Source organism: Natrix helvetica, assembly GCF_964273705.1.
Source record: "Natrix helvetica genome assembly, chromosome: 1".
NCBI classification, from domain to species: Eukaryota; Metazoa; Chordata; class Lepidosauria; order Squamata; family Natricidae; genus Natrix; species Natrix helvetica.
Genome location: NC_138548.1, coordinates 312742854 through 312763808, shown reverse-complemented (window position 1 = coordinate 312763808; position 20955 = coordinate 312742854). Strand labels below are relative to the sequence as shown.

General features: G+C 40.9%; 1 protein-coding gene across 2 annotated transcripts in view; it reads left to right on the top strand.

Annotated features, from left to right (window-relative positions):
- The window catches only part of KBTBD12 (kelch repeat and BTB domain containing 12), a 93145-nt gene that overhangs the window by 35888 nt on the left and 36302 nt on the right, over positions 1-20955 (top strand). For both annotated transcript variants that reach the window (XM_081939504.1, XM_081939503.1), the window contains exon 4: positions 8512-8662. In XM_081939504.1, the coding sequence (XP_081795630.1) occupies positions 8512-8662 (151 nt within the window). The remainder of the gene's footprint in view (positions 1-8511; positions 8663-20955) is intronic.

The following is a 20955-nucleotide window of genomic DNA, read 5'->3' as shown; positions in this document are numbered from 1 at the left end:
CGCCCGTGCATGACCCCCCCCCCCTGCGTTTCTTCCGCTTATGGCACGCGAGCCAAAAAAGGTTCGCCATCACTGCCCTATAACCTATAACGGTATTATGTTATATCCTAGTGTTTTCCCACAAGTACAGGTTGAAATGTTTTTCATTGGTTGTGGACTAACTGGCATGTCACCCAAGCTGATTTTGAGGGCCAAGACTCACCCAAAGTTACCCAACTGGCTTTCATGTCTAAGGTGAGACTAGAACTCACAGTCTCCTGGTTTCTAGTCTGGTGCTTTAACCACTAGACCAAACTAGTTCTAATCTTACAGATCCTTACTGAAGTCTTTCTGAGTGGTAGCAGTGAAGGAGTTAAGGAAGATCAATTAGCTGGAAACCTGCTGTTCACTTTAAAACGTTGTCTTCAAAAAGGATGAAGATATAGCAATAATAACATTTACAGCATTTTCTTCTGAAAAATACTCAGACTTTTCTACAGCTTATATTTTCCACAGGGACAATCTAAAATGTAATAGTGGATGATGAAGTGGTATTAGCTGCCCTCTGAAAAGTGAGTGCAGTTTGTACTACCTCATCAAACATTGGGCAGAAGTATTGTTTCTAAATTGTACTTTTACAGCTGGAAGTGACCTCTGTTTGTGTTTTCTAACTTAGATGTGAAAATGTGATGTATAATTTCTGAATATGGCACTACTATACATATGGAAGATCAGCAGGAAGCATTTTATTTGAATTTGTGAAAAATTAATATGTAATAGGATTGCAGGATAGGATTGCAATTTGAGATTGGGTATTCTGCTATGAGGCATACTGATGTTTCTATCTAAAGAGCTCAAAAATACGAAAGAATCAATTCAAATAATTATATTTTCTTATGTTATTATGGCATTAGCCTCTGATGTAAGAAAAGAAAAATTATATATAAATGTTAGGTCAATATAAAACTAGCTTAATTCAGGAAAATAAAGCCTGGAGACTGCTGGGTTCTTTAGGTTACATTTAGCTATTTGTAAACCTAACTTGGACTATTTCCATTTAAAAAGATTTATTTCTGATTAGGCAGGATTGGATTGCAGATGAGGCAATAAATTATAGTAGTGACAGCCAAACAACTTTCAGAGAGCAAAAAGGGTTGCTGACATATCAATACAAAAACTGTTACATTGAGAAAAACATTTTGAGGTCAGCAAATATTTCTTTTTTGAGAAAGATTAATGTAAGAAGCCCAGTTCTGGGTAATCTTTCTAGAAACTTTTAGAGCTTAAAATGGAATATGAAGTTTATGTTAGCTACTATATTAAATTAATAGTATATTCTGAAAACTTGAGACAAGAGCTGGCCCTCCCTTTAGGCATAATGAGTTAGTTGTCTCAGATATTAGATGTTGAAGAAGGGACAAAATATTAGAGTGTGTCACACCCAATCTGTGCTGCACTTCCCAATGTAAATTTGGTCATTTTTGTCAGGGAAAATTTCACCCTGAGCTAATGAGGTCTTAGACCGACGGCTTTTCCAAACAGCATATCTTCAAGAAAGCGAAAGTAAGATCCAGTAACAAGTTCTAATTAAAACAAACTTTTAATATGAAAATAAGAAAATAAACAAATCTATCTAATTGTTACATTTTGGCAAGAGCAGTTTGTCGCCCACCTTCTTGGCAGATGAACAGAAGATCAAAAAGGAAGAAGTCTCTGGAATGTGTGATGTGTTAGAAACGTGTTAAGCATGCGCAGTAAATCATTGCTGATAAGGACCTATGACCTGCGCAGTAACTTATCAGTAACTGTTCAGTTCAGCGAGCAAACAATTAACGCAGTGACAATTTTGTTATCTACCTCGGGAGGCAAATATATTAGACTAACTTTTCCTAGACCAAGTTCATATTCTTTTTTCTATGCTGAGGAAATTGTAGGCAAAAACGGCAAGACTATTTGGAGCCACATATCTGACCAAGGTTATGGAGGGAGGACAGAAAACAGAAACTGAAAAAAAGCAAGGTTGTTACATGGGCAACCATCCCAGGGTAAATTGCAAGATTAGATTTGGGGGTGGGGACAAGTTGGAAGCATCACATGAGGAATTTGGGAATGGGAAAAAGCTGAGCCAAAGTGAAGAGCTTTGCAGAAGGATTTGATGGGCCTCTGCATGAAACAGGATGCAATTTGGTTGAATGATCAATCTCATAGAGATCTTGTGTTTTTTATGTAGGAATGCAGGTTAGGGTCTTCTTAACACCGATCTTGCATGAATTCGGAGATTAATTGAGACTGCTCTCAGAAAATAATTAATTTTATTATTATTAAATTTAAAATGAGCTTTTCAGGCTAGTGGATAAAGGTTTTGCCCCATAAGAGTCTGTTAGTCAAATAACCATACTGGCTATCATGATCACACACTCATTATTGTAATGTGGCAAAAAAACAGCTCACAATGTGTGAAATCCAGTTAAATTCAACATCACAGAATTTTTTTTTTAAATCCCTTGTGGTGATTTTTCCAAAATTAAAAGAAAAGAATGAGGAACTGGTAGCCCACCAGCTATTATTGAACTACAGTACCCATCAATTCATACCATTGGCAATGCTGAGTGGAATTGAGTGGCTACAGCGAATGCCCCCTGTTTTATCCTCTTTTTCTTCACCACAGCTGACTGCAAAGAATGACCACACTGTATAGTAATCATTGCAGTAACTCTGTAGGGGAAGCATTTGCTACAGACTTAAAATGGCGACTTTCTAGTAGACTTTGTTCATCTGTTTGTTCATCTGGAGATTCATGATTTAGCAGCAACATATGGCTCCATGAACACAACTCCACTTGCCCATCCAATCTTGTTAACATTTTTACTGAAGAATCCAGACATGTTAATTTTCTATATTTATGCGGTTTATGAATTATATTTCCACTGGCATCATCCTGGCATTTGACCAAAGAATCTATTTGTTTCAAAGAAGGCTGCAGAGCCAGAGGTTTGAAGGCTGCCAAGAATGAAAAGAAAACACAAAACAAAACCCTACAGATGGTTGCAATGAGATCAAAGTCTCAATGTCTCTGTACTTCCTCTGCTGATTAAAGGTCATTGTTCTCATGAAGCTGCAGATATATGCATACATAATTGCTGGTCACAACCTAGTTAACTAATCTCTGAGTACCTTTAAATTCATCAGCCCTTGGAAGGACATATTCCTGTTTTTGAAAGTATTCCTTTTACTTAGCTTTTCTTAGTCTTACCACAGTACAACCTGTTTGGTATGCAGAGTGTCCCTAATGGGGAACACACTTGGCCGGCTGATCATGTATGTTACCGGTGGTCCTAGACTTATTTAGCGACTGTCAATGGAGATTCTCAGTCATCCAAGTCATGGTTGTCCCAAAGGTGCTTTTTCAAGAGGCAACTGGACTTTCTGGTTTTTCTTTGAAGACGTTTCGCTTCTCATCCAAGAAACTTCTTCAGCTCTGACTGAATGGGTGGGGAATGGAAAGATTGCAGACAGCTGCACATTTGCATTATTTTAGTGAGTCATTAAGGTCACCTAGAGATTTATCTGTGTCATCAGGGTCACTTGAGTGGTGGAAATTGGTGTGAAGCCTTCTTGGAACTGTTGGAAGGACTGTGTTGTAGTTTAGCAACTGTTTGATGTTACAACAGCATTAAAATAGTGATTTACAGTCCTTGCACTTAAGGCCATCGCAGCTTTCCCATACTCAAATGATCAAAATTAGGGCACATGGCAAACAGGCTGTGTCTATGATGATTGTGGTGTCCTGAGATCATATGATTGCCATTTGTGACCTCCCAACTTCTGACCAGCAACATCAATGGGGGAAGCTGGATTCATTTAGCAACCACATGATTTACAACTGCAGTGATTTACTTAACAATCATTGCAAACAAAGTTTAAAGTTTGTAAAATTGCAACTCGCTTAATAACTGGCTTGCTTAGCTATGGAAATTCTGCGCCCTATTGTGGTCATAAGTTGAGGTCTGCCTGTATTCCCACTGATATATTGTGACTGCAGCTTGGAGGTAGTGAGTATACGTAGGAGTCAGTATGTCCAACATGAAAAAGTTTGGGAGATGTATGACTGCGTGAACTTTCTGTAGCAAAAGATATGGAATCTCATTTCTAGTGTTTGCAGAACATGAGAACTTACTTGGGGCTGCTTGAAAAGATCTGCTGCTGGATTTCAAGTAGAGACATGAGAGTCTTAAAGGAGACAAAGTCTCTTACAGTATAAACTCCTTATATGTGACAGAATTCAGCATTATCCTGTGGTGTGGCTTTTGTTATGGTTCCGTTTAATTAGTTTTCACTTGGTCAAGGAGCCAAGACATTTCCTAAGGTTTTCTTTCAATCCCTACAATCACTCTGTATCCAACATCTTACATTCTATATACCAGCAATGGCGAACCTTTTTTGGCTCGCGTGCCACAAGTGGGGGGAGCGCAGGGGGGTCATGTGCGGGCGTGCCGCACCCATAATGCAATGCACGACCCCCAGTGCGCATGCGCGCACAACAGATGCTCCCCCCCATTTTACATGCTTTTTTCGCCCTCCCCATGCTCCAGAGGCTTTATAGGAGCCTGGGGAGGGCGAAAAGAGTCTTCCCCCCAGAGGCCCTCTGGAGGCTTCAGGGATCGTCCGGAGGCTTCCCTGAAGCCTTTAGAACGCTTAAAACGACCCTCCGAGAGGGCTCAAAATGACCCTCTGAGCAAACCAGAAGTCACTTCCGGTTTGCCGGAGGGTCGTTTTAAGCATTCCGAAGGCTTCAGGGAAGCCTCTGGATGGTCCCTGAAGCCTCCGGAGGGCCTCCGGGGGGCAGGGGGCTCTTTTCGCCCTCCCCAGGCTCCTATAAAGCCTCTGGAGCCTGTGGAGGGCGAAAAATGGCTTTTAAGAATAGTGAACTCAGCTGGCCAGTGCACGCATGCGCGCTGGCCAACTGACAGGGCAGCGCCTCACGTGCCCTGACAAATGGCTCCATGTGCCACCTGTGGCACGCGTGCCATAGGTTCGCCATCACTGCTATATACCATCCTATCCCTATTCCTCAAGAATTATAGCTCTTTTGGTTTCTTCAAGACTATTTTATTTATTTTTATTATCTCACTATCCAAATTACTCTGGGCAGTTTGCAACTACAAACCATATAAAAGAAATACAATTAAAAATAAGGTGAAAACAGAGAAAAATAAAATAAGACAAAAGCTAAAAAGACAAGTTAAAACATTTTTTTAAAAAGGCAGAGAGAGAGAGAGAGGGAGGGAGGGAGGGAGGGAGGCTGAATAAGGGGGGGCAACTACAACTCTGTGGGCAAGATATTCCATAGGATAGGGCTAACAGCAGAGAAGGCTCTTTTCCTAGATCCCGCCAGTCAAAATTATTTAATGAACAGGCTCTATAACGTATTCTCCCTGCCTATGACCAGGTGGGATGGGTTGATGTAATTGGGACAAGACTTTTCTCTGGTAACATGCTCCCGTTCCATGAATGGCTTTAAAGGTGATAACCAACACCTTTGATTGGACCCAGAAGCAAACTGGCCCCCAATGTAGGATGCACACAGCAGAGCAGTGGTGGGTTCCTACCGGTTCAGCCAAACCAGTAGTGGTTTGGCGGCCTGGGTCGCTGGAGCTGGCAGTGACCCAGGCCTGCCATGCCCCCAAATCGATTTTCCAGCTTGGATAGGGGCCACCATCCATCCGGATAGGCGGTGCCATCTTGTTTTTTGCTTCTGCGCAGAACATTTTTTTATTGTACTGTGCATGCATGCACAGTGCACATCAAGTGCATGCACGCATGCCCATGAGCGAACCAGCAGTAGTGACTGACGGAACCCACCCCTGCAGCAGAGTTATTACAGGTGCTCAAAACTGCTCATATGGTTGCATTCTGCACCAGCTGCAACTACTGAGAATCACAGGCCAGCCCCATGCAAAGCTTTCTTCTATCTTTGATCTTGTCTTTCTTTTATAATAGTTGGTGAGCCAAAGATTAGACCAAAACATTTTTGGCCTCTTAATGCCCATTTTACTTTGGGTCTTATCCATCTAGATTTCTTCTAATCCTTTTCTTAAATTACTTTATTGCTTTGTGTAATAAGAAAAATTTAAAAAAGAATGTTTTATCACCCATTGATCTTAAACCTATTTCAAAATATTAACTGCCGCTCCTTTTTTGCATTTTGCTTCTCACACAGCTTCCCCATTCTATGTGTGTTGTTAATAATGAGTTTAGTGCTGGTAGTGAGGCAGGAAATCTAGAGAATCAAGGACAAATATCTAATCACATTTCAAAATCTGGAGGGTTTTTAAAATTATTTATTCTCATCTTGATCAAGTTTCTTAATGCATTCTCCAATCATTTGATCTTGAAGGCAAAGTTCCATTTACAATTCTGTTTACAACTACTGTACCTAAATGCTGGACCATCTGAAAGATGCCTTTGTCTATTGTATTTGTATTTGTAAAACTAAAACAATGTATAAATATGAGTTTTGTTGATGTTTCTATTCTGGAACAGAACAATTATAATCTCTGAGGGTGGAGGTTCAATCTCAGAGCTTGTGGGTTGGTTTCCGAACATTTTGTTACCAGACTAGGTAACATCTTCAGTGGAATTTAGGGAATGTCATTGCTGGTATTCTTCTGCTTATAAGAGATTGATTTGGTCAGTAGGCCTTGTGATTGGAGGGTCACATCAGGTGAGGGTCATTGGGAGGTGAGGTATTGGTTGGGAGGTGGGATGGGGCTGCTTGGGTTGGTTGAGGTTCAGTGCTGTTGCTGGTTGCTGTGCTGTTAATTTGAATTTTGAGGGGTTTGTAGGCTGGTTGTAGGTTGATGTGTCTGTTGATGTAATTGCTTCCGGAGTGCCAGGCTTTGATAAACCTGTGTGCCTGGTGGCTCATAATGCTTGTATTGGTTTAATCGAATTGGTGCTGTTTGGTCTTCAGTGTGGGTAGCAATTAGGGATCTGGAATCGTGGTGATTGACTGCCAGCTGGTGTTCATGGATTCTGGTTTTCAATTGAAGTTTTTCCCACGTAGAATTAGTTGCAATTATTACAGGTGATTTTGTAAATTACATTGTTTTCTTCATCCTTCTGTATTTTGTCTTTGTTTCTGGATAATTCCTGGCAGTGTGTGACAGTGGGTTTGTGAGATATTGTTATTCCTAGAGGTTGGATAATTCTGGCTGTCATTTCTGATACCTCTTTTGTGTATGGTATGGTTAGTTTTTGCATGGTGCGTTGTGGTTTGGCTGCTGTGTATCAGAATATAAAGTTTTTCAGATAGCTGTTGCTAGCTGTCAAGGACCCTCACCTGATGTGACCTACACCTGACCCATCACAAGACCCTCACAACCTGATGTTACCCTCCCATCACAAGACCTACTGACCACACCAAGCCCTTAAAACCTAATCTGGTACCGAAATGTTCAGAAACCAATCCACAAACTCAACCTTCATCCTACAGATATTCCCCACAAGTGCAATTATAATCTCTATTTTAGCTCCATGCACAACTGCAATGACTATTCCTGAGCTATGTCCATGTAGCTTTCCTAAACCTGCCCTGCAATTTCCATTGCATCTCTTTCCCAATCTTTATTTGGCCAATATTAATTTGTTTGCCTCCATTTATAACTTTGCATTAAGACTGTTATTGCTAACCTACCAGCCCATTTTCTAAAATAGTAATCTAGCTGCTGATCTCTTTTATAACAGGTATGAATATGGGTGCTAAAAAGAAAATATGTATTTTTAAACTTGTACATTTTCCTTCTAGTTAAAGAGCCATTGTTTTCAGTTTATTAAAACTTAGTGAATAACAAAGTTCCAATTTCTTACAGTATATCTATCTTGACATACATGCATGTAGCAGTTTGAATATACATATAAATGGAGATAATATTATTCATACAATCAGGTCTAATAATTATTTTCCCTTCCCCTCCCTTCCCTGAGGACAATAGAGAAAGAAAAATGGGAGACAGCATACTAAAGATGAGTTCAAAATCCATTCAAAAATAAAAGAAGAGCAGAGTTTAGTTTTTACTGTTATGTAATCTTATTTCGCCCAAAGCATTAGTAGATAAATCTTCAAACTCCCTCTGGGAAGTTGTGGCCTAATCAAATAAGAAGCTAAATCAAAATTTGATCTCAAGGGGGAAATAAGTGGTTTTTGACTTTCTTCTTTGAGACTTCCCGGCATCCTTGTAAAAAGAGCTATGTGCTGTCACAGCTGGGTCTATGGATGGTTTATTATTACCCAGATCCTCAGCTTCCTTGCTGCAGAATATATATATATGTGTCGTTATTCCTGTGTCTTCTTCAATGCACTTCTAAGCCACAAGTCATGGGGTCCACTAGTTGGTATGAATCACTTTGCAGCTATAATTGATGTCTTTGTGTTATTTATCTGTTCAGCTGTCCTCCATGATGAATAGCATGCAGGCGTGTTTAGAGGGCTCCAAATGCTGTATTATTATATGGCTGTCATATTTCACACAGATGGATCTTCCCGATGATGAGCCTGATCGATTAAGCAACCGAACATTGCAGTATAACCCAAGCCAAGACAAATGGACAGAGTGTGCGCCGATGAAGTATTCCAAATACCGCTTCAGCACAGTTGCAGTCAACCATGAGATTTATGTCCTAGGTAAGAGCAAACAGATTTTTAAGAGATAGAGGGGCCACTTTTTATTTTTTCCTAGCAATTTGATTCTATGAAATGAAAGATTTCATTCCCCTACCACTCTTTTTCTTGTGAGTTAGAGAAAAGGAACAGGAGAATATATATGTATAAGAAGTATTGCTTTGTCAATGAACTAAGGAGGAGCAAACTTTTTTTTATTAGTAAAGAAAACAGTATGAAATAACTGGCAAATGACAATTACCTCCATTTTATACACTTATTTTATTATACTTTTACTTGGTTTATTTCCTGCATCACTGTGGAAACTCCATTCTTACTTACCAACCAGGGTGCACAATTTGGTTCTGCTATTTTTTATTTTAACAATGTAGCCAGTACAGTCTCTGTTTTTTATTAGTATGCTGATTGGAAAATTCTGGGAATTGCAGAACTACCTGGAGGGTGAAGGTGCTGTGGTGGAAATAGTCCGCAATAATACATTACAAATCTCTCTGCAGATTAAATTGTTATGACTAAATGGAATGTCAACATAGGTATGTCATTCCAGGTCAATTTACACGCATAAAAATGCTAGGTAAAATATTAATTTAAAGCTCAGCCACCATAGGAATCCGGTACAAAGTCTAAATATAGAAACATAGAAGCAATGTGCATTGCAATATCCCAGTGTGAACCTATGCCTTTGATATTTATGTCCCAAATTGAACACAAGTATATGAATTAGTTGGTTTATATTATAACAACATGACATGTTTTGTCATTTTTTTCCAGTCTCTATGGCAAGAAACTACTGCAGAAATTTATTCTTATCTTCAAAGGTTGGCAGGATGGCCACAAGAAAATCAATTATCTTTATTAATGTGTGCGGAATCATTAAATTATCTCTCTGCTCTCTGTGGCATCTTAGTCTCAATGCTTCAGACTTTGCAATTCAGTATGATTGCCCTAATGGTCTTATGAGAATGAAGCTGAGGCTGCTCGAGTACATGAAAACATTATTAACTAGGACCTCTATTGTATATTTGCTCAGATTTTCTATTTTGATCATTGTCCCTTCTGAATCTTTGTAAAGCTAGCAAACACCTTCCCTCATACAAAAGTTTCTACAGTTTTCCCTCCTTAAAGATACAGGAGAAGGATTCAGAAATAATCTCTGCATATAAAAAAGCAATGAAGGAGGATAAACAGGGGAACGGGAAAATAATTGACAGCCCTGCTCAATGAATTATTATTTAATCCAGGGGTGTCCAAACTTGGGAACTTTAAGACTTGTGGACTTCAACTCTCAGAATTCCCCAGCCAGCCTGGCTGGGGAATTCTGGGAGTTGAAGTCCACAAGTCTTAAAGTTCCCAAGTTTGGACACCCCTGATTTAATCCATTGACCAGTCATAAACTCAGAATGACAGAAAAGGCCTATGCCTGAGTTTTCAGTATTTGCAGGGCGCCACAAAGAAGAGGGGGTCAAATTATTCTCCAAAGCACCAGAGGGCAGGACAATAAACAATGGTTGGAAATTAATCAAAGGGAGAAGCAACCTGTAATTAAGGAGAAACTTCCTAACAGTGAAGATAATTAACCAGTGGAATACTTGCCTTCAGAAATCATAGAGGCTTCATCACAGGAGGTTTTTAAGAAGAGACTGGGCAACCACCTATTGAAAATGGTATAGGGTCTCCTGCCAGAAGAGGGGGCTGGGCTAGAAAACCCCCAAAGTCCCTTCCAACTCTATCCTAATTCTAATTCTAGGTATTTGATGTTATATTCGCTGCTTCCAGCCGCTCAGGACTCCTCGAAATGTTGGGGAAGGTCCTCGACCGTTTTAGGGGCGCGGGTCTCAAATTAAAACGCAGCAAATGTTCATTTGCTGTGCCTAAAGTGGACTTCCTGGGCTTCTCCATAGACGCCCACGGAATCCACCCCACCCCTGCTAAAGTCGCAGCCATTAAGAACGCCCCCACCCCCGCCTCTAAGGCGGAGCTGCAGTCGTTCTTAGGGCTTTTAAATTTCTACGCGCCATTTTTGCCGCACAAGGCGTCACTAGCCGAGCCGCTGCATCGGTTGCTCGACCGATCTGCGGCCTGGCGCTGGGGCAGCCGCGAAGCGCATGCGTTCGCGGCTGTCAAAGACATGCTGACGTCAGAGGCAGTCCTAGTCCAATATAGTGACAGGATGCCCCTGACTCTAGTGTGTGACGCCTCCCCCGTGGGTTTGGGGGCTGTCCTGAGCCATGTCATCCCCAACGGCTCAGAAGCCCCCATAGCTTTTTATTCCCGGACACTCTCTCCAGCGGAGAGAAACTACAGCCAGATCGACAAGGAGGCTCTGGCTGCCGTGTCCGGGGTTAAAAAGTTCCACGAATACCTCTACGGACAGCATTTCACGCTCTTCACTGACCACAAGCCGCTCCTTGGGCTTCTGGCCGGTGACCGTCCGACCCCTCCCATCCTGTCACCCCGGATGACGCGCTGGGTGGAGTTCCTAGCGGCATACTCGTATGCCCTGGTCTACCGCCCTGGCAAGCAGCTGGGGCACGCTGACGCCCTCAGCCGCTGCCCCTTGCCCGTCTCTGACCCGCAGACAGTGCCTTGCCTGTCTGTTTTGGCCATTGCAGACCTCGCCTTGCCGCTCTCCGCGGGCGATGTGGCTGTAGCGTCTCTGGCTGACCCCACCCTCTCCCAGGTGATGACCTGGGTTCTGCGGGGATGGCCTGGGGGGCCGGTGTCGGACGACCACCGCCCCTACAAGGCCAGGCAGCTAGAGCTGTCCCTCCACAGTGGGTGCCTCCTGTGGGGGGACAGGGTGATCATTCCGCCCACCCTACGTGAACAGGTGCTATCTCGCCTCCATGAGGGCCATCCGGGCATAGCGCGCATGAAGGCGCTGGCGCGCAGCTATGTTTGGTGGCCCCGTCTGGACGATGAGATAGCTACCTGGGTTGCCAGGTGCTCGACCTGCCAGGTCTCCCGTCCAGCGCCTCCAGCGGCCCCGCCGCGGGAGTGGGAGATTCCTCGTGGCCCATGGTCACGCCTCCACTTGGATTACGCTGGGCCTTTCCGAGGCCAGGTTTTCCTGGTCGTGGTAGACTCTTACTCGCGCTGGGTGGAGCTCATTCTCATGACCTCCACCACAGCCGAGGCCACTGTCCGAGCATTAACGCGTCTGTTTGCCACCCACGGCTTGCCAGACGTCGTTGTGTCGGACAATGGGCCCCAGTTTGCGTCCGCCGTGTTCCAGGAATTCCTGGCCTCCCAGGGCATCCGGCACGCCCCGGTCGCCCCCTATCATCCGGCCAGCAATGGCCGGGCGGAACGCGCTGTCTGCTCGGCTAAGGACGCCCTTGGACGAATGGACAAGGGCGACTGGCCCACGAGGGTGGCTGCTTACCTCCTGGTTCAGCATTCCACCCCGTGCCCACTGTCAGGGAAAACCCCTGCTGAGCTGCTGATGGGCCGGCGCCTGCGGACCACCTTAGATAGGTTGCACCCAACCTATTCTGAGGCACAGCCGAGCAACCTGGGACCCCCTCCCCGTTCCTTCCTGGAGGGCGATCCAGTCTGGGCAAAGGCCTTCTCTGGGGATCTTAAGTGGGTGCCTGCCACCGTCACTTCTGTAACCGGCCCTTGCTCTTACAGGGTCCGGACCGCCGACGGTGCAGACTGGCGCCGCCACGTGGATCAGTTAAGGCGTCGCCAACCTTCGGATCCACACAACATCCCTGCAGGGTCGGCCTTTGCCATTCCACCGCAGGCCCTGGGGTTGCCGCCGCAACCGATCCCTCCACCGTGGCCGCTGCCCGTGCCGCAAGATGTACCAGCAGAGACTGGGCCTGGCGCCTTCTGCCGTCCACAGCCGTCCAGCGTTCCAGCCCCCGTTGGGCTACCAGTTCCGACATTGTACCCCGCCTTGGCCTTCCCTCAATCAGGCCAGCCTTTCCCTAATAGTAATTCAAAATTCCCTGCCTCAAGCCCGCCAGCGGCCACGCCACCCCGGCCCTACCTACCAGCTCCTGAGTCTCCGCCTCCACCTCCGCCTGGGTTAGGCCTTCAAGATGGCGCCCGGAGCTCCACTCCCTTCAGGGAGGAGCTCCCACGGACACCACCTCCTCCTCCGACGGTCTGCCCAGTTCTGAGGCGTTCTGGGCGTGTCCGACGCCGCCCTGCCTATCTTAGCGACTACGCATGCTCCGCTGTCACGCATGCGTCCTCGCTAGGGGGGAAGGAGTGTTATATTCCTTTCCTCCCCGACATACGACCGGGGATTCCCTCTGTTGACAGCTAGCAACAGCCATGCCGCGCCTTAGCCAATCAGGCGCGGCTTGGCTGAAGGCGGGCTGTTCTGCTTCCCTGATTGGTTTCTCTGCCTGACAGCTCTTCGTATAAATAGCTGTCAGGCAGAGGAACGGCGATTCTCTCCTGTATTGCTTGTTGCTGTTACTTTCAAATAAAATTGTGTTGGACGTTCCTCAGAGTCTCTAGCCTCATCTTTCCCCACTCTTCTTCATTTGAGGTATTATTTCTGTTTGTTGGATTCCAGTAAGAAAAAGCTTTTTCTGTTTGGAAGATCCTGCTGTTGCAAACATTCAACTAAACATCAAGAGAGCTAGGAGACAGTTTATGACCCCAAAAGAGAAATGCAGGGAACTGGAAGAGAATCTGTTTTCAAAGCCCTTATTTTTCATGTTGATGAATGTAAATGTGTACATACAAGTAAAGTTAGATTTATTAAATGTGTGCAGCCTAGGACCTAGGGGGTGAGATTTCAGCTTATTTCTGGCAAGAGAAGAACAGTAGGTTTCCAGGCCAAGATAGAATTTCTATCTTGAAATTCCAACAACAATACCTGCAGAATAAAGCCTGCTCAACATAATCTAACATACAAGAGCAAGACCTCGGAAGAAAAAGGAAAATATATTTAATGAATAACTTCAATAGACCCTGCACAGTTAAAAGCTATTTGGAAGAACTCCAACAGGGGTCTTATAGCATCATTTTGGTCCTCATTAAAGTAGCTTAGCATTTTCAGGCTTTTAGCAAAAGTGCCTTGTGAAAAAAAATGAGCCATTTATAGAATTGTAAAGCAGGAACCTCTTTTTTCCAAACTTACCCAGAAGTCCGAAATAAGTCGGGTTGCTTTAAGGAAGACCATATAGGTGTTGCAGGGCTTAGGACATATTGGTAGGGGGGAAATGATGGGTCAACTGCAAGCTGCATATCTACCATATCATGTAGTTTAGACTTTGTGCCATTGCAAAGAAAAAGGATTGGAAGAAAACTGGAATTAGTTGTTTTTCCCAGTAATTGCCCACTCTATTTTTCCCTAACAGTGATCATATCATGATTTGATGCCCCAGTTAAAACTTCTTGAGATGCCCTTGCTATTTAAATGATAAATAATCTTTTGAAGAATAGAAACATTTCCTTGGGATCTAAATTCTTTATTCTACTCACAGTATTTGACCGATCGTAGCTGTTTCTCCCCATATTTTCCCAGGAACATAACTATATTTGTTCAGAAGCCCAAGAAAGAGTGGTATTGTGTTCCTAATGACAGAGCCAATTGAATTCAGCTACTTTTGGAAGAAAACCAGATGGGGAAGGCACCATTTGAGGTCATGCATTTTAATCTCTTGCATTAAAAAGAAAAGGCAAAAATCCTTCACAGCTGAATCTCTGGAAATTCATTACCAACAATTGGCAAATTAGAAGAGGCTTTGCCAAGGGCACCCGCTCAAACTCTTCCAGAAGAATAGTACTCTGTGGAATATAAGACTCCAGCAAGAGAAATAGCCTGCCTAAGAAGGGTGTTCCTGCAACATTGTTTGTCTGTTATGTAATCCCTGATTTTTATAAATAAGAACATGCAAGCAGAATTAAAGGAGAAATCCTATTATAAATGATTTGGAATATCAAAGAATCTCTGTTTATCTTCCTCAGTCTGGAATTCCATCTCATTAAAAACTTGTTTTTCTCCACATCTCTGGCTGAGAGCTTTTTACAAAGTTTTAAGCAGTTAAGTGAGGTTCAATTAAATTCTGAAAATTGCCTTCATAGAATACTTATTGAAAGGGTACCAAGGGAGCTCTCTGAAAAGAAACAGTAGAATAGGGAGGACACAGGAAGAGACTTGTTAAAGCCACATTACTTTAGCCTGAAGAGTTATTTTGAATTAATTATACATCTTCCAAATTAAACTGATTTCTAGATTTTTCAGGGTTCTTAAAGAATGAAGAGAAATCAGCTCAGTTCTGATGAGTCAGTATTATTATGAGAGTTAAATTTGAAAAAAATAAAAACAGTACCTACAAATAGAAGATACATTACATTCTCTTCCCTGTGTGCTCCAGATGTTCTAGAATTCCTAATTACCACAATTTAGCTTAAAATTCTTTAATTCTTTAAACATCTTTAAAAACTATTTGGGTCATATAAGGCAAATTAGGCATATAATTGTGATTACAATGTGATATATCACTTATTTTTCCTAGAGTTATTCTTCCATTATTTCTACTGACCTACAAACTTTCCAAATGAGTGGAGGTTTTAATGTAGGTATATTTTCTAACAAGTCATTTCCTAACATATATTTTGAGGAAATGGAGTAATAGGACACTTCTATTATTGAACATTGGAATTGCATTTTAAGACTCCTGGTATAAAATCCATTTCTCTCCAATCAAAGTTGCTTTCAGACAATATATTTTCTCAGATGATGTAGCAGTTCAGCAACTATGTGGCAGGCTGACTTAGAACGCCACATGTGCTTTGACAGAAAAAAGATAGGTACCTCTCCATAACATTTTTACTTCACATGTCCAGTCCATTATTAGCAGGGAAATGAATGTGGATATGAGTGTGGATATTATTTGACTCTTTCAGACAACTAGTCTTTCCATCTCATAGTTTTTTCTCAATCCAGCAAAAATATTTAAGTACTTTCAGAGTATCATAGAATGTAAAGTATGAAAGATACTACACAGATCATCAAGTGAATCTGCCTGCTCAGTAAAATTATCCTTTACAACTGTATTCCTAACATCTAGCCTCCCTTTAAAAGCCTCCAATGAAGGAGACTCCATCATCTGTACACCGCCCTGAGTCCCTTTCGGGAGAGGGGGCGGTCTATAAGCGCTAAGAAATAAATAAATAAATAAATAAATCTCCTGAGGCAATTTTTCTATGGTTGAACAGCTCTTACTGTTAGAAAAAGTCTACCCATATTCTGCCAAAATCTAGTTTCTTTATTATACTGTAATCTCTTAAGTATTTTCTTTGGTAACAAATCTCAACAATTCTGTTCTCTTCTACACAATAACCATTCATATTTATTTTAATTTTGTTTTCATATTTCTGTTCTACCCAGATATTAGAAGACAGATATCACATCTCCTCACAATCTTCTTTTTTCTGGGCTAATCATACTAGCTTCTTCAAACATTCTTCCTAAAAAAACCAACAACACCAGCCTTTTATTAGCTTGGTTACTGTTTTATGGACCTCCTCCAATTTGTTAATATCCTTCCTATATTAAATGACCAGTACTGGATTTAATTTCCTATGTGTGACCACATAGTAAAGAGAAATGTTAACTTCTCTTGATGTTGATTGCATTTGCCTGGTTCATGTTCAGCTTGTGATCCAACAAGATCCCCTTTTCATGTACCGCTGCCCAATATGTTCTTCCATTCTATATGAGTGTCTTTGATTTTTCTTACTTAAATGCATTAGCCTTTGTTGAAATTAATTTTGTTGGTTTCTGCCATCATTCCACATTGTTTGTTACTCCCCTTATTATTTATCTGAAAAGTTGACATCCAAGGCATTTATAGATTTGCTGAACACTAAATGATCTTGAATGGAGCTCTAAAATATACGATCTAATTGTGTTTTAACATATTCTACATGTTATTATCAAAAAGCCCTCATATAATAAAAAAGTACTGCATAATTCACATGATTTCAGTCTAGCTCTCCTAATTCCTAGAACACCAGCACTATGCTGTATCATGTTCCTCTCTCACATGGAAGTAAAAAGTAAAATAGAAGAATATTGAAGTCATACCTGGACCTCTGTATGTAAATGTGTGTGCAGGTATGCTTGTTTACAGGGACCCAAAAGCACAAATCAGATCTCTTGGATGATATTTTGCACCTGTCAGTTCTTAAAGAAAATTAAGTATCTTTGCTGATAGATTAGGATTATAGTCCAGGTGTGTGTTTGCGTGATTGCTAAACTTTATTATTAAAACCAATTTATATTTTGAGTAAGCACAATCAAAGCAATTATTCAGCTTCTGTCCCCAACCTCTAGATTATGATTATAAGCAGATATATTCACTGACAAGGCCATGAACAATGTCTGGAACTGGAAAAATGGAGCTTTATAATTATACTCCAAATCAATCCTTAACACAAAACAATCAATGGAATAAGCTGGATAAACTAGACTATTTATTTATATATGTATATTTCTGAGGCCATCAACTCACCAAATTGGTACCTGTGGCTTGAAGTTCTTCACAAAGCAAATAAGCAAGTCTTTTCTATAACTTTTTGGGACATAGAGATGTTCTACTCTCAATGTGAAAGAATACTATCATTAGAATAAACACCTATTACCCATAATTTGATTTCATAATTATGTACTTGTTACTCATCTCATTTAAATAATTTTGCAAACTCTAGAATTCATTGCATTATTAGAGTTCAGAGAAAGCTATTAAAAATCAGAAAACATTGCATAGAAGAGGCAGCTCCAGCACAAATTAAAAAGCAAAGACGCATAAGAAAATAGTTTCTTTACCTATTATATAAGCTTCTCAGGAGGATGGGTAGAATATGGATATATAAATGGGAATATTTGTATGAGGGTTTTAAATTAAAACTGAAGATCACCATATGCTGTTGAACTTAATTAAAGAATAAATCTATTTTTAATTGTAAATGTACAATAGTTCTTACTGAGAGAAAATCAGTTTTTTATTCATTCTGAAAAGTGAGTCCGTATTTTCTCTGAATCTACAGTGTGCATACTATTTATTTGCAAGGCCTCTTTCAGCTTACAATATTTGCAGACAATGATGAATAACCTTCTGCTTTATTTTCACCCAAAATGTGTGATCTGCTAAATAGAAACACATTTGATGATCTGTTGATTTTCTGGCCTTGCTGAAGCCAACTGAGAACTTGTCTGTCAATTAACATTTAAAACTGACCACTGATCATTATCAGCTCTTGGTTGACTCTTTGAGTATTTATTTTCAACTATATAGATACAAGAGCTTCTGGGTGATGCACAGCATGATTTAAAGATTACAAATGATCTAAGTATTTTATAGGGGAAAAAATGTGTCACAGTTCTACAATCTGATCCCGAACACATTAGACTTAATTCCACATTTTCTAGGCCTGTGCTATGACAATCATCCACCTCATATAAACATTGCACCTCGTGAAAGTACAAACTTTATTCAAATTTCCTTGTAAGCATGAAAAAAATGCAGATGATTTAAGAATTCCATTAACTTTAGTATGTACTGTATAAACTTAATTAGCATGATGGCCTGTAAAAAAATGGCTACTGTGTGGATGTGACTATTGATAAAATCAGGGGTGGGATACTACCTGTTTAACAACTGGTTTGCTGAGCGCTCATTTATTTAAATTTTCCTTTTAGTTAGTAAATAATTACTGGTTTTATTTATTTGTAAATTCATTGTTATTGACTCCTTGTAGGGAGCCTTTGTATGAAGTTTTTTGGGGGTGATCCCAGGTTGATCCCTTTATGTAGAGAGAAATATTGACTTGCTGAACTATTCACCAACTCCTTGTCCTAGTCTGGTCATTGGCTCTGCTGAACATGGAGCTTTTATTTAGTCCTCCATTGCTTATCCAGAAGTCATTCGCTTCTCCTTTTCTCATCATCACTTTACCAACATTTCCAACCCACTGTCATTCTCCATCTTCCACTGTCCCCTCACATCCTCTGCAAACGTATTCATTCCTTTTGGGAAAGGGGAATGGTAAGTGGCCCAGGCATAATGCAGAGACATTTTAAATAAATAACTGAAGTCGCTTTGGATTGAAAAATGTTTCTCAGCTAAACAAATAAAAATTGGGTACGGACACTGTGACAGGGAAGTCAAGTAGAAGATGTTAAAGATTTCAGTCTTGCATCACAAAGAAATGACTATGTTGGCATTTTCCTCCTATCCCCCAAAAGACAAATCTTGAAATAAAGTTGAATCAAGAGTAATGCATGAATAATTGTGCAAAAAGATATGAACGACAGTGCCTTACCTGTGTGGAATTAAAATCTGGGAATTTATTTTTTGGAATCTGTCATGAGCATGCAGAAAGAAAACTTTGGAAGAGAAAAGCTTTATAGCAGATTCTGTCCTGGAGAAATTTGTAGGTACCTATGAGAATCTGGATGCCTTATGAGGCATTCTACTCCAAACAAGGCAATGTTAGTGGCACAACGTGAGTTTAACGTTGTAAACCAAGGTACTCCTGGGATGATAAACCAATCAATGTCAATGTCAAGACACACAACTAAGGCCTCTCAGTACATTTATAATTGGTAGAGTTTCCTTTTGTCAAGAGAATTATAATGAGGATGCCAATTAGCATTTACTGAACTGCTGAAACAATTCAGAAATATTGTTATGTCAGACTTAGTGTGTAGTTGTCAAATTACATAACTTTCATTATCTCAGGTCTTGCACAGAGAATCCGGAAACAAACATTCCAAAGCACGGTTACATTGTTTGTATTAGCAGAGGAAAGCTGTAGGTCAATGGTACAGCTATGCATATAAATGATTAGCGTAGAACTGTATAACCTCATTTACAAAAGTCACACACACATACACATTAAAGATCTTGGGTTAGGAAGAGCTTCTATATGCAAGGGCTTTAATAGCAATAGCACTTAGACTTACAGTATATACTGCTTCATAGTGCTTTACAGCCCTTTCTAAGTGGTTTACAGAGTCAGCATCTTTTCCCCAACAATCTGGGTCTTCATTTTACCCACCTCGGAAGAATGGAAGGCTGAATCAACCTGGTGAGATTTGAACTGCCAAATTGCAAGCAGCCAGCAGGCAGCAGAAGTAGCCTGCAGTACTGCATTCTAACCACTGCACCACCATGGCTCTCCAAATCAAACCCGCCACCCCATAGAAATCCCTGCCTACTACTTTGGATTCTGCCATATACAGTGTGTAATACAAGTAATCCTTGACTTACAACAGGTCAACTAGTGACTGTTAGAAGTTACAATGGCACTGAAAAAGTGACGTATGAACATTTTTCACACTTAGGACCATTCCAGCATCCCCAAGATCATGTGATCAAAATTCAGATGCTTGGCAATTGAGTCATATTTATGAAGGTTGCAGTGTCCCAGGGTCATGTGATCAACTGTTGCGACCTTCCGACAAGCAAAGTTAATGGGGAGACCAGATTCATTTAACAACCGTGTTACTAACTTAACAACTGCAGTGATTCACTTAACAACTGTGGCAAGAAAGGTCATAAAATTGGGCAAAATTCTGTATATATCAATATACAGCATGTATGTATGTGTGTATTTATAAATGAGGGAAACATTAAAATAAAAACCAGGGCCAGCTGAAAGCCTGTTGGACAGAAAGAAGCGTTTTTACAACACGTAGATAGCTAACAGCCCCTGGTCTAAATATCTGTTTTAAATAATTAGATAGGTAGACTTAGCTGATCTTAGCTTAATCATACTTTGGTGTTCTGAGAGAGATAAGGACCAGCTAGAGAAAATAAAATATAAAGGACATTTAATAAAATAAATTTTAAAAATTTAATAGTACCATACTTTATTTGAGTCCTATACTGTAACAGTTCTCACGAATAGTTCTCTGACAAATAGGTCCTATATTGTAATAGCTCTCATTTGTAAAGAACAGAAAGGGTTTGGCAATATCCTTCAAACTTGGATTTGAAACTTGTTTAAACTGTCTAGCTAAATGGAAAGTATAACTTCTAAAATTCCCGGCAACCTGAGCTGCAATCTGAGCATGCCTGGAAGGAGCAAAGTTAGGGAAGGCAGTGAGGCACAAACCGTGGCCATGAATATATCTATTCTTTCAAATTGTATGGCTTAAACGTGGAGTCCCCCAAAGAGCCTAGGGAACTTCTAGAGTCTGTCTGATTCCCTATTTTACCTGTTATATCACTACTTGTCTTTTAAAGAAAACTATTTTAATTAATAAACATTTAGCATATTTTAATACAAAAAACCCAAACCTTTTAAAAAATAGCTGC